This window comes from Physella acuta, unplaced genomic scaffold, assembly GCF_028476545.2.
Source record: "Physella acuta isolate Inbredline_101_S28 unplaced genomic scaffold, ASM2847654v3 ptg000502l, whole genome shotgun sequence".
NCBI classification, from domain to species: domain Eukaryota; kingdom Metazoa; phylum Mollusca; class Gastropoda; family Physidae; genus Physella; species Physella acuta.
In genome coordinates, this window is record NW_026732021.1 from 132,275 (window position 1) to 146,816 (window position 14,542).

General features: G+C 34.0%; 3 protein-coding genes across 11 annotated transcripts; 1 reads left to right on the forward strand and 2 right to left on the reverse strand.

Annotated features, from left to right (window-relative positions):
- On the reverse strand, positions 1-6,196 carry LOC131944648 (DNA-binding protein P3A2). Of its 5 annotated transcripts, none has more exons than XM_059305407.1 (10): positions 6,101-6,196; positions 4,422-4,665; positions 4,205-4,319; positions 3,841-3,979; positions 3,207-3,356; positions 2,686-2,835; positions 2,252-2,560; positions 1,183-1,372; positions 560-630; positions 1-425 (listed from the first exon to the last, which is right to left on the reverse strand). In XM_059305407.1, the coding sequence occupies exons 2-10, from the start codon at positions 4,606-4,608 to the stop codon at positions 288-290; spliced, it is 1,449 nt and encodes a 482-aa protein (XP_059161390.1). In that variant the 5' UTR covers positions 4,609-4,665; positions 6,101-6,196; the 3' UTR covers positions 1-287. The 5 variants fall into 5 exon arrangements, with proteins under 5 accessions (XP_059161390.1, XP_059161389.1, XP_059161391.1 ...); XM_059305406.1 differs by lacking the exon at positions 6,101-6,196 and adding an exon at positions 5,877-5,955; XM_059305408.1 differs by lacking the exon at positions 6,101-6,196 and adding an exon at positions 5,866-5,937.
- LOC131944650 (guanine nucleotide-binding protein subunit beta-like protein 1) lies at positions 5,493-9,392 on the forward strand. Of its 5 annotated transcripts, none has more exons than XM_059305415.1 (4): positions 5,493-5,534; positions 7,143-7,280; positions 7,483-7,645; positions 7,858-9,392. In XM_059305415.1, exons 2-4 carry the CDS (start codon positions 7,146-7,148, stop codon positions 8,541-8,543), a joined length of 984 nt encoding a protein of 327 aa, XP_059161398.1. In that variant the 5' UTR covers positions 5,493-5,534; positions 7,143-7,145; the 3' UTR covers positions 8,544-9,392. The 5 variants fall into 5 exon arrangements, with proteins under 5 accessions (XP_059161398.1, XP_059161396.1, XP_059161394.1 ...); XM_059305413.1 differs by lacking the exon at positions 5,493-5,534 and adding an exon at positions 5,579-5,746; XM_059305411.1 differs by lacking the exon at positions 5,493-5,534 and adding an exon at positions 5,849-5,976.
- LOC131944653 (polyglutamine-binding protein 1) lies at positions 8,808-13,350 on the reverse strand. Its single transcript, XM_059305422.1, has 8 exons — positions 13,110-13,350; positions 11,244-11,424; positions 10,678-10,830; positions 10,400-10,497; positions 9,950-10,023; positions 9,396-9,474; positions 9,148-9,208; positions 8,808-9,021 (listed from the first exon to the last, which is right to left on the reverse strand). The coding sequence occupies exons 1-8, from the start codon at positions 13,204-13,206 to the stop codon at positions 8,874-8,876; spliced, it is 891 nt and encodes a 296-aa protein (XP_059161405.1). The 5' UTR covers positions 13,207-13,350; the 3' UTR covers positions 8,808-8,873.
- Between the last annotated feature and the right edge of the window lie 1,192 nt (positions 13,351-14,542).

The following is a 14,542-nucleotide window of genomic DNA, read 5'->3' on the forward strand; positions in this document are numbered from 1 at the left end:
TTCACAATTTGTTTTTTTTTTTTTCAATTTAAATTTAATGTGACATATTAACAATTGTACAAAAAAATCATTTACACCAAATTAGCCACAAACATGTTAAAAATTTTAAAAAATTATCACAAATGCAGCCATTAAAATGCCAAAGGACTGCAAGCTTTGATGAAGTGGAGATCACTGGGTCTCTAGAGGCCTGAGTGGTTGCAAATGGAAGAATTGGCTAGAGAAATGTCAGTAAGGGGCTATCAATCAAGACAGTTGCTGTACACATGTCAAAAGTCGGCTAGATATCATGATAGCTGCTGATGATCCACTCCTTGTAAGACTTCTATTTCTGTTTTGAGATGACCATCACTGCTTGTGACTTCTACTCCATGTAAAACTTCTGAGATTTCTGTTTTTAAATTCCCAACGCTTGCCATAGTTACCTACACAAATTTCAGAGATAATACTATGAATGAAGAGAAAAACTCTTCCCTGCTCATGAGGCTACATTTAAAATAATAAAAAATCACAATTTTTAAAAGCACAGGTAACCAAAAAATTACTTGAACTGACTCACCTGCTGTGCTGACTCTGGTAAAGTCAACCCAGTCATTTGTTGGTACATGGATGCTGGAATGGTGACGATGCCTGTAAAAGAAAGTCATAATCTATTCAGACAGAGCCAAGTCATTCAAAATCAAATTTCTATGCTGTGTTTCTTGAGGCTTGTACAATACAATCTTTGTATGTTGATTGTCTAAACCTCAGTGCTGACATATACTATCTCAACATAGACATCACATACAACTTGTCATGGACATTATCTGGACACCTCTGTACTTACCAGACCACATATTTTTTAGATTAATACAACAAATGACTTTTGGCGTAAGCCTTATGAGAGGTTCCAATTCCAGGTTCAAGGAGGTATAACGTCCCTGAGTCCACCCAGCTCTGATGGGTACCTAACTCACTTTAGGGAAAGTAAAGTTGGCTGGGTATAGTGCTGACCACATTATCTTTTCATATGCCAAAGTCACAGAAATAGTTGATCTCTACTTCACTTGCCCCATAGATATTGTCAGGTTTGAAAGGTAACTTTACTTATGTGAGACTTGATACAGCCAGATAGCTACTCAATGTTACTGCATCAGCAAAAGCTAACAAGAGTAATTTAAAACAATGTAAATCATGTCTTACCCTGTAAAGCCCCAAGGGATCCATCTCCTGATAATATAAGCTGGCCATTTTGATTGAATGTGGCTGTTGTGAATGCTTGCATGGCTGTGTGACCATCAGCCATCTCAACACTGTTGACCTGTGTGACAGGGGTCACTTCCTGCTGATTGGCTGCTACCTCAGCCAATGTTTGCACAGCCTGGCTTGCCTCCTATAAAAGAAAAAAAAAAAGCAGATGATCATTTTTTTTGCACAAGTAAGTGTTCATTTAACACATTTTACCTAACACACTTCATGAAAATGGACCCCACTGAAATAATCAATAACAACATTAAAAAATTCATGATTTATCTATTGTGAGGCATAGTATAAACTTATTTTATAATAAGATCATCTAGATTTGCTACCATTTTTCATAATTTAAAAAAAAAAAAGCAAAATATAGTTTAGAGTCACAAGATTTCTTTATTTACAGATTAATTTTAGGTCCATTTTCAAAATGCATCATATACCTAAATAGATCAAATATTCTTTTGTAGATAGCTACTGAGAAAAAAATCTTTAATATTAAGAACGATTGCCCAAAAACCCATAAGACTGCCAAATCTAGAAACCTACAGGTTGCCCCACCATTAAAAAATAAACTGAGGAAGAACATTCAGAAGGAAGAAAAATGAATTTATCAAACAGTAAAAGGAAAAGAGTTAAGAAAAAGTACCCTTTCAGACCTCACGGTCCATAGGGTAGATGAAGTAGAGTTCATCTGTTTTTGTGACCTCGGCATATGAAGGGTTTGTGTGGTCAGCACCATGCCCAGCCGCCTAGTAAAAGAAGCTTTATGATAGAGAAAAACTAGACCAAATATTAAAAACAACTCACACATAAGGATAAGATTTATCCCCCCCGACCCCCCCCCCCCCCCCTGCATGCTTTTTTTGTTGGGAAAGTGAAGTTATTTAACTTTAACATTCCTGAACATGCTTTTGCTAAATTTACAAATGAAGATTATTTTCTTGTTAATTGGGCAAAGTTAATTGTTAATCAAGAACTATAGAACAAACATAAAAAGAAATGAGAGTTGTTTCCTTAACTTGAGTTGGGAGTTCCATACCGTCATGTTGACATGATGAGGACCAGCACTAACCGCATGGACAACAGTTGCCTGGGTGCCATCAGGCAGAGTAAAAACTGAATTGCCAGATGGCCCAGTGTCCAACTGTATGATTGACACAGTTCCGTCTGGGTTGTTGATTGTTTGCAACATAGTCCCAGCAAATTGAGCATTGGTTTGAACACTTGGGGTTGTGGATTCTTCACTGAAAACATGAAGTAAATCCTCTCTGCCGTGGTGCTTGTAGCAGTCTTTAACTATAGTCCTGAGAGCTTCTGTCCAAGAAACCTAAACAAGAGGGATGTACCACATCATACATATGGCAAGAACATGAATTAATTAAATACTGCTTGAAAACAAATGTTTCAAATATCATTAAAATAAAACAGAACTAAGCTGAAATATTTACTAACCCGCTTATCTGTTCTTGCATCACTCCGCACATTTGCCCATGGAAGGTCTGCTGGCCACCAAGGAGGTCTACATTCAGGTTTACCCCAACCAGGCTTGCTGCGACAGGTGGAATATTTTAACATCTCAGGAATGAAATTGCGCAACTGTGCCTTTAGAAGTGGAAAGAAAATTTTGGTTGCATTTATTTAATTACATAAAATCTTTTTATTTTAACTCTTTAGTAACAGTGTGTTTTAATGTCATCTTGTTCATAATCCAACCACCGCATCCCCATCCCATTTTGTGAGAATTTTAATCCTGAAATGTTGAGGTGGCTAGCTTGTAGTCAATAGAAAAAATAGTGCTAACAAATATTAGATAGACCTAATGATAATTATAACAAGTTTCCCATCTCAAATTGTTTCCTTTTTAAATAGTAACAACAAGTAACACCAAACGGTATTTTAATACTGGTAGTATAAGATCTTTAAACTACCTGCATATGTGAGAAAAGTTAGGTAATGATTAATGTGTAAACTACCTGCGTCATTTTGTCAATTGGTGTAGGAATGCCATCAATGACAAGAGGGGGTAATTCATGAAGGTGTGTGGTGTCGCCTTGATGCTGTGCAGCTTGCTCTTGCAATGCACTCTCCAGTTCTTGGGTTACCATGCTTCGACAATTTCTGATCTGTTGGCAAAAATTTTTTTAATTCATTAGAAGTAGGTTTGTACTAATACTGCTAATGACTTTGTGCCTTAAAGGAAATCCATCTTTAAATGATGATTAGCTTAGATATTACTTGTCAATGTGTTTCATAAACAAATAAAGTAGTACCTCGACATCCAAGTGCCCTGACATTAGTCGAAAGCAACAAAACATGGTAACATTTAGGTTCAAATATGTTAGGTGAAGTTTAAGTTCCATTAAGTTTAGGGATAAAGTGTAGTTTAAGAGTGTGATGAGTAAGTGAATTAAAAAGACCAAAAGAGCTTAACATTGTGCCTACACAGGTAAATACACTTTACAAAAACAACTTGCCATTTTAATTAATTTCAATGGAGAAAAATTGCTTTGAAATACAAGCAATTTGACATACAAGCAATGTTACTGAACGAATTAAACTTGTATCTCGAGGTACCACTTTACAGATAAGTTAAAACGATCAGCATACCACATTTTCCAGGGGCTGAGACCCAAACACTTTATACAAAGAACTTGCAGTCCCAGGTGTTCTTCCAGGTGTACAACACAGAACAACAGCTTGCTGCCCGACCCGCGTTGTGTATTCCTCTATTGTGTTCTTCAGTTTTCTAAGAAGACACAAGAATCAAATTAATTAATAAATTTATTCATTTCCAGTTAAACTTAAAACATAACAGCACATTTATAAAAACAAATAGCACCAGATTTTCAATTCAGCACCTGATCATTTTCATATTGCCTTTCAAAATGTTCTAACATTATTTCGATACAACTATATTATTATGTATCCCTATATGAATCCAATGTTTCATGGTGTATGTAACAAAAATCACCTCAACAAACGAGTTTGCTGTCTTTTTCTACGAGATGGATTTGTTTCAAATTGGTGGGGGTGGCCTTTTTTCTTTCCAGTTGCTATTGCAGCTGCAGCAGCTATGCCTACTGGTCCTGCAAAATAAATGTTGAGTCTCATTTCTTGCTCCAGAAAAAAAGATTTATACTTAGTAAATAGTACTTTATGTAATCACCATAATCAATGTCAAAACAAACCTGCAGCTGCCAATTGAGCTGTAACTTCATCCGCCATAGAGCTGTGCATCAAATCTGATGCATCAAATGCACTTTCAGGTGAGGATGGTCCATCACTTAGATCATCCTCCATCATACTGTGGTTAATATGCGCTATCCCACCTGCCATTCCCCCATGCACACCGTTGCCAAGGCCAGAGTTCATCATGGTCAAAGATTGTTTCTCTTAATTCCAACTTACAGGAAAACATATATTTGTGACATACTGAGGAGGAAATAAGTTTTGTTGATTGATAAATTTAATAACAAACTGGGGAGGAAATAAGTCGTGTTTAGTTAATTCATAAACTAAATGAGTGTTTATTCATAAACTAAATGACATACAGTACAGTGGAGATAAGTCATCTTGATTTATATATAAAATGCTTAGAGGTGTGGTAAAAAAAAGTGTATCAGCATGAGCATAGTACTGGGTCTAGAACTACTATATTTTGAAAATATTCACTATAGGCCTCCTACTAGGCTAATAGTATTGTCATAGTATAGTCTAATTATAGGCCTATGTGTCACTCACAATGAAAATATTTATATATTATATATAGGCCTAGGCCTATTGATATTGATTTTTTTTAAAATGTATTTGTATAGCAACAGACCATTATAATAGTATATTAATATTAGGCCTATTAGACTATTGTCTTGGAGTTGGTCTTCCCTAATCTTTCTGAAATTTTATTTGATAAACTCAGGACAGTTAGTATATCTTAATCTAGACTAATTTTGCGACTTTACTACTAGAGTCTAGAATATGTCATTCTTTTTTAGAGCAGGCCTACAATTTTAATATTTTTTAGAAGACCAATATTGATCTTATACTTAGACCTAGGCCTATAGATCTAACTAAAGCTAGAAGGGTAGAATATATGGTATGATGATATTATATCCGTATATCGGCTAAGTAAGAGTAGATTCTATGACTGTGATTGCTTTTTGAGTTTTATTTTTTTATTTTTTGTGTGTAGCGGGTGATACAGTACTAAGTAAGACATCTTTTGAAGTTGAAGGACGGGCGGACGTGTTTCTGGCCGCCATATTGATAATTGTGCCTCATGGGCTTTCTTCGCTGTTTAGGCTGTGGGTGAAATATATAACCAGTTTTCCTTAATTTTAATTTTCGTTTGTAAACGAACATGTTATCATTTCGCAGACTCCGTAACGATTGTCAACAAAAGTAACGAAAGTACTCCCACTGCGCAGGCACAGAATTTGAGAATATGCAATCTGCGACTGCGCTTTGAGCTTGCGCGAAAAGCATCCTCATAGAATCGGATGGAAAGTCAAACGACGTACCTCTCATAAGAATAATAGTTTATATATGAATTTTCCATTTAAATATATCAAAGCCGTATATGGATGGAGGATCGCTAATCTATTACTACAGACAACACTAGCATAAATAACATACAATCTACTAACACGTTGTTCCATCCACGTAAATTGTCGAAGCGAGAGGCCATTCAAGTTATTTTCCAACAGTTCGTCTGCGACTGCGCAGACCCATCGGTCTCTTACTACAGTTAGCCTAAGATTTTAATTTGTTATAGATCTACAATCAACTGAGAATATGGAAATAAGATACTGATAATAGTTAAAGTAGAATGTGATTATGAAGACTTGACTTTTGAATTTATCATTCTTACCCCAAGTTGCCAGTTTCTTTCACCCATCGATATGATTGTATTAATGCGCTTTGCCTTTACGCCTTCAAATTAGACGAAGTACCATCATTTTAACCATTAAATTTATACGATTAGTAAAATAGTGCCGTTTATTATTATTGGTAATTTGATTTATCTGTTAATATCAAGGTATCAATATGTTCTTAATAGTCTAAATATCAGCACACACTAAAATTATTTAAAAATATATTCCATATAGATCTATTGCCTGTTCTCCAGTCTAAAATAATAGTAACATCAACAAGTGCCCTTGTGGCGGGTGACGTCATAAACCGTACACTACATAGGCCTAAAATAAACGCTCTAGACCTACTCAATATTACATTATATCTGTATATATTTATCAAGCTATCCAGATAACCTCATGTTATAAGTAATTCAGTATACTTTCTGAATAGTGATAATTATTAATAATGAACAAAGTAAAAGCTGTTCTACAGCTATAATTTCAAATATTAACTTGACCCATTTTATAATCAGGCCGATCTAGTTTGCCAACGGTAGTCGACAATATATATTAAAATAAAATTTTAAAATCTCCGTTTGATGATGAATTAATCTACATGTTTTATTTATGGAACTTTATTTTTTTATTTTTAGGTTCACATTGCCCTACCACATGCTTTCCATATTTTTTTTTAATACCGAAGGCTACTTTTCGTGAAAACTGAATATGGCTCTGTTGTTAGTGTTGGTCCCTTAGAATGAATAATAGCAAAGGGGACAATTTTTATAATATAAATTTATAATTTTTTAAATTAAATTTATAAGACCTTTATCTACTAGGCAATTTAAATAAAAAAATATTTAGATGTAGATCTATCATATAAAAAACCCAAAAATGTATATAGATCTAGATCAAGTTATTTTATCCCCTACCATAAGAGAAAAGTATAATAGTTATTGAAATTAGGCCATTCTAACTATAGGCTATATGGTCAGTGGTACCCAAAAATTATCTTTCTATCCCTTATCCTAATGTTGTATTGTATATTCACTAAAGAAAATGAATGCCAAAAATGGAGAAAGAAGACCGCCACCAGATCCTACCATTGAGTTGATAGCTAAAAGTCCTGTCACAAGTCTTACTTTTGGATCAGGTGATACGCCAGCTATTATATCTGGTCACCAAAATGGTCAGGTAATTGTAGCTCTACTCTCAATTTAATTTTCAGTTAAAAGAATTATTTTGTTAACAGAGGCAACCTAGGAAGTGTCACTAAACCATTGCTTCAATGTCAAAACTAGTTTATGTTTGTCTAATTTTAATTTAATTTGGTACAAAAGAACTAAATTAGAACTAAGACAGTTGAATTCATCTAAAAAGCCTGTTTATATTTTAGGTGATTAAGTGGGACAACATTATTCTCCGACCAGAAAAGGTTTTGATGGCTCATAATGAATCTGTCATTTGGTTAACACAAATAGGGGAGGTAATCATAAGCCAGGGTAGAGATGGAGAAGTCAAATTTTGGTCATGTTTAGAAACAGAGTGGAGAACTGCAGGTAACAAATCATTGTTTTAATAGTGAAGTGTAAACATGGTTTTCCCAAGCTAATTCCATCTATACACCAGATTAATTCAATAAAAATGTTTTGAAAGTACGCTTTAAAAGGATCTCTTTAAGATAAATCATATTTTCATTTATTTTGTGTTTGTAATGTAATATCTTTTGTTAATTAGACTGCATGAGGATTTCTTACTTTTTATTTTTCAGGAGTAATACCCTGTGCACCATATACTTTTTGCAACAGTTCAATTTGTTTATCAAACAATCAGTACTTTTTATCTGTGCCAAGTGATGCCTGTGCTGAAATCAAAGTACACAAACTCACAAATCTCTCAGATGCTCATGAGTTTGAATCACTCTCATCTCCACACTCCTTTCAACCGAAGGATTCTAAAAGATTTGGGATGTGCATGAGGACAAGCAGTCTTGTTTCAAGTTGCCTGACACCAGTTTTGTTTGTGGGTTATGAAAGTGGTGTTTTGGGTTTATGGAACCTCAAAACTACTGAGCTGTTGAGTGAAGTGAAAGCACATGAAGATAGCATTATGGGTATGGACAGTTGGGCCCATGAGAAATATATCAAGTGTGTCACTGGATCTGTGGAAAATCAAATAAAATCCTGGTGGATTAAAGAGTTTAAGTTTGAGGAAGATAAAAAAGTGACATTTCCAAATGCAGGAATTAATGCCTTAGCTATTAGAAGAGATGGTAAAATTGTGGCCACTGGTGGGTGGGACCACATGTGTCGTGTGTTCAGCCTCAAGAAACTTAACCCTTTAGCAGTGCTGAGTTACCATAAAGATTCAGTACAATGTGTATGTTTTGCTCTAGACCACACTCTTGCCACAGGATCCAAAGAAGGCCACATAGCTTTGTGGAATATCTACAAATAGATATTTTGTAATTTTATACAAGTCTGTTTGTTTTATACTTTTAATTTTAATTAATGTTTAAATTGTATCTGATTCAGTTGTCACAGATTACTTCAAGTTCATGTAGTTAAAATGAATAACAGATAATTTGATAATTGTGTATAATTAGCTTTCCAGAAACTTAACTGTACACCCATTGATGTCTGCAGCTATCAGAGCAAATATCTTGTACATGATCACAACAGAACTTACTGACTATAAAAGCATACCTACAAAAAGCATAAGTACAATAAGACAATCTTTATTAAAAATGAAAGAAAAATATAATATTTTACAAAATATACAAGCAGATTATTTCTTCTTCTTTAAACCTTGATTAGCCCTAAGGATGTCTCCAGGGCTAGGATAGGGCCTCTGCTGGAACAATGGCCCAGATGCTGTTGTATCAACACCAGTTTTAGCTTTACCACGTTGGTCCAGTCCTTCACTCCAGCCTCCCCTAATACACAAAACATGTTGCATTAAATGTTTTTAAATTTTTATATATAGACTTATTAACATCAAAACATAAAATAGCTATGTTTAAAGATTTCTTAAATAGAAAATTATTAAAAGTAATTTATACCTTGGTATGTCAGAATATGCAGCTGGATCCATAGGATCAAGGTCATCCTTTTTACCTTGGCCTATTTTAAGAAACAATGTTTATTTTATTCAAGTGAGGAAAATGTGGTGACAAAATATATATTCACTGCTAAGAACTTTATAAAATTATATGCCAGTGTATGTGAATATAATATTTATGTCTTAATAGTACATGCTGACTAATAATCCATATGGTGTATGATTGATTAAATAATACAAGCAATTTACCTTGTCTTCCTCTTTTTTGTGGTTTTCTTCGTTTCTCAATAAATTCTTCTTCATCTGATAATGATGTATCACTTCCACTCTAAATACAGTAAAATAAATTGCTTACAAAAAGGTATGAGGAAAATATCTGATGGTATTTTGAATTCTATTAAAACATTTTAATGTCCTAAAGTCCATTATTTTTAAACCATTCACAGTTGCATACTTTGGATTTATAATGAAATTAAACTTGTCTTTCCATAAGCATTTTATTTAACTGAATAATCCCATCTATCAATCACTAAAAAACTACTATTTAATTATTTTTATGCTACAACAGTTGGTAAAGGAGTTAATGTACTGTAGAATCAGATGGGTGTCTTGGTTTAAAATGTTCGTTAAAAAATATAATGTAAAACTACTACTTTTTAATGAGTTGTAAAAATAAAATGGAAAATGTTTATATCAAATATTTAGTAGAAATGTTATCACTAAATTGCTTTGGAAAAAATGTAAACGTGTACAAATTTTTTTTTTAAAATACAGAGGGATGAAGCCAGGATTTGATTACTTACATGATTAATAAATGCAGAACGAGAGGATGTATCTTCCCATTCAGAGTCCAAATCACCAATTTTGCCCACTATCCCTGAAAAATATCGCAGGAACACATCACACATCATTTAATATTAATAATAAGATGGAGTCTATTACTGTATCACAGCAGTTAAACCGGTGGTTTCTAGTTTGAATTCTATTGACAGGTTTAACATTCTTAGAATGTCCTTGATTCAAAACAGTTTCAAATATTTTTTTTAAAAATAACAGAAAAATCAGCAAACCACAAAATCTTGTTAAACTCACATTTACTTAATATTAGCAAGGAGGCTTGTGCAAGTTATTTTGCCCCTTTTATTTCTGTAACATTTTTATGGACTACCATATTAAACTTCATGAGATCTGAAACCAAGTTTATTGTCAGAGGGTGACTTAAAAACCCTGATTTAATTATGACACAACCATACCTAGAAACTCAGCAGACTGTGAAATTATTGCCTTGGGGTGTGTTGGTGATAACCATGAAACCTCATCTGTATTGACATTCCAATAATAGTAACGTCCTCTATGATTAAAAAAAGTGAATACTTTTTTATTTCTCTGGAATATTTCAAAATACATAATCTAATAATTACCACTTACATTGTTCTACAACAAAGCTTCAACTATTAAATTTTGTTATAGCTCATGCCTGCAAATAATCTTACTAGAAGTAGTAGAACATACCACCACTCATATTACTTACGTATCAAAGTCTCCGACTTGTAACCAGCCTTCTGGTAAAGGGTATTTCCTTAGCATTCTGTCTTTTTTCTTTAGCATGTCAGTATCTGGATCCCACTCACGCATTCCGTAACGTTTTTTACAATAGGCAACACATTCATGATAAGGATTGCTCCTGTCAAATAGTTGTATGTTACAAATAAATAAAACTATATTTAGAAACATTTATTGTACTTGATGTTTGACTAGTAAGAAGTTTTAACAAAAGTTTCTTTTTAAATTGGTTTAAATTAATGGTTAAAGAGAGACCTGCTATTTTCTGTATGTCATATTATTCAATAGTACCAGAGCTACTTGAATATTACCTCCCTTCATTTATTTGAAAAGTTTCAATTACTGATTTAATTAAACTTAAACTGTACTAAACAATAAAGCAGGGCAATATTGATTCCTACTTATTTTAGGGTCAAGGCCAAGGTACAACAGCATAAAATTACTTGACAAAACCATGATGGTGATCATATAAGTCCCATCTCTTTGCTATGTAACCATCAAATGTATTATAAAATGTAATGAATACTTAAATACCTGTTAGGACAAGCAGTTGTTTCAAAATATATTGGTCCATCTGCAGCAATATCAATTGCACCTTGGTGGGGCTGTTCAAGTATCAGGTGTTGTTGGAGAAAAGCTGGTGTTGGATGTGACACTGGAGCTTCTGGCTTTGATGGGTCATCGTAATCTTCAGCAAATACTTCTTCAACTTCTTCTACAATTGGAAACACAAATTATATAAAACATTGAAATTTTCTAAAACATTAGAGCCCCTTTGAAATTGTATAATATAACCTTTTTTGATATAAAGGGAAATTTAAAATTCAGTCTTAATTTTCAGTTTTACAGAATAAATTATTAAATAGGCCTACAGTTAAAATGTTAGTCGGCTTAATTCTTTAGAGAAGTCAAAATTCCTCTAAAAAATAACTATAGGTCTAGTGATGAACAAATAAATCTCAAAAAATTAAAAGTGAGTGCAAAAACAAAGTTGTTAAAAATTTTCAAACATAAATTTATAAAATGATACAATGGCATATGACAGTAGTTGTAATTAAAAACAATTAAACAGCCAGTAGTAGTAGTGGGGTGGGGATGAAAAGTATAACAATGGCAGTTATGCGACCAAAGTAGTACTGAGACTTGGATGGGGATAACTTGTGTTATAAACTAATAAACAGAATATCCAAACACAAATATAATTTTACATGCATAAGACCCTGGTGCTCTGTACACATTTTTTCCTCTAAAATAACTTTGTTTAAAAATGAGATTACAACCTATTTGAAACTAGCCTTGCAATGCTTGGGCAAGACCAAAGGAGAGAATGCACACAATAATATCACAAAATGCTAAAAACACAGGAGAAACCATTCTACTTTATAATTAACAGGTGAAAATGACCTTTGAAACTTTCAGGTCATGTTTTTACCACAGCCACTGCCAATACCGAATACCCATAACCCTACAATGAAGTTTTTGTAGTTTATAGGCCTAACCACATTTATTTTTATAACATTGCAAACAATTTTTAAAATATAGGCCTATTTAATGAACCATTTAAGAGTCAAAACTAGTGAGGTCAATGACGAAGTTGCAATGAATTATGACATGTAGTCCTAGAGCTACTGAATATGGAGGGAAAAATATACCGGTGGATTTTTTATACTAGTCCGATAACAGAGTCTTCTTTAAAAAAGAGGTGTTAAGTTACTGGTCATTAACTAAATAGAATCTAGGAGGCCAAAATGTACTAAATGAATTAAACATATCATCATGGCTTACTAATGTTCATATGCATACCCATGCTAACCCTATCCTTAACCCCAACCATCTTCATACCATACGCCTAACCTGACCCTGACTTAAACTTAAATTCTAAATATAAAACTTTAGGCCTAAAAATTACTTTTAGGCCGATGCTAGCCGGAATAAGATACGCATGTGATACGCATGCGCAATGGAGAGAAACTACGACTTGCCTTCGCTGCGATGTTTTCGATGGTACTGCGCATGCGTGTGTTTACAACTGCAGAACCCTAACAGGCTAATCCTATCCCTAATCCTAACCCTAATCCTAATCCTAACCCTAATCCTATACCTAATCCTATCCCTAACCCTATCTGTAACCCTAATCCTACCCCTAACCCTCATTCTAGCCCTAACCCTAGGTCACTGCGCATGCGCAGAGCTATCTTTTGCCGACTAAGTGGAGACGTTGGGGAGAAAAATCTTCCGAGTAGTCACTTCGTAAATTTTAACTTTAACTTAGACTTAGATCTAACCACAACTATTTGATATAATCAAATATCTGTGTCCTAAATTGTCTGATTCTTAACTTAATTAGTCTACTAGAATCTAGTCTAGTAAAAGTAGTAGTTTACATTCATTTTTTTTTACCTGTTGTCTTTGAAGAGGTGTTTTTCTTTGCACTGAGTTTAGCTTCAAGTAATCCACGCTTAGCTAAGCGTGCCTGAAGAGCAGCTGGGAGAGGCATCACTTAACTTAGCCTGCGCTAAAATTGAATAAAATATTAGATCTAATCTAGATCTATTTATTTTAACTGATGAAAAATGTATTGAATACAATAAACAGGCCAAGTGTTTTTTGTTGAGAAGTAGATCTAATACTACTCGGTGAAATCGAAAGTGGTTGTAGTTTTTAAATTTTAGCTTTAAGTTACAACAAAACAAAATTGTTGAGGTTAAATGATTTTTGGAGACAAAAATTTTTTTCTTTAAATAATCTTCAAAATATAGATCTATGTAAAGCTATATTAAGCGTAAGTAAGTTAGATTAAAGAATCTACGTTTAGTTTCAATTTTTAGTCTTCGTTAAATTCATTAAAAATGAGAGATTTAAGTCGTTAAATATTACTAAATTTATTTTGGAACTAACCAATTAACTGATTTTACTAAAGTAGGAAAATAACAAAAAGCACTCGATATAGAAAGCTAGATGGAAGATAGACGTATACTTAGATCTAAATCTAAGTAGTAACTTTATCGCACAAAACACTGTATTGCATTTTATTTAGTTGTTTTGCCTGGAATTAGTAATGGGGAGACTGGGGGCAGTGTTTCTTTCTTTTAGACTTATTTCTCCGGGGGGGGGGGGGCACTTCATATTTTCGGGGGTGGGGGGTCAACATTTTCCGGGGGGGGGGGGGCGGACACTAATAAAAGTATATTTTTACTATATAAATTCCATCTCGTTCGGGAGGGGGGGGGGCGGTAGACTTTTTCGAAGAGATGCCTGGAAGAAACTCTGACTGGAGGGGTGAACTGGCTCATCGGTCTACCGGGGAAAATCCCGATGGGCCACTCAAGAAAAAATTTCGTTGGGCCCCCAGGAACGTGCTTTAATATTATTTTTGATTTATTTTTTTTAAATGTCGGTACTTTACCATTCCTTCATAACCATTGAGCATTATTTATCTGGCCAATATGTGTGGCGGGGGGGGGCAGACAACATAGTGAGCTCATTGATGGTTTTCTGCTCTGTCAGCTTTCGGGTGTATTAAAAAAAAAAGACGTCCCTACTCACCAGTAAAGCCTTCCTCAACACCTATAGGAAATCTAGCTTGATTCGCCCTGGGAAAAAAAAATTCTTATTCCAAAATTGTTATCAGAAACTTTCAAGTTGAGATAATTAGCGTTGGTTGATTTCATTCACGATGTTACAGCCCATGTCATACAAGTTATATAATTATTTTCTTTCGCTTCTTTACAATCTATACGTTTATGATTCTTGCTTAAGGGCGGCAAGTTTGTTTTTGTTACATAACATTTAGTACCGCCCCATAAATTTAATGCTCCAAGAAAACTTTTACG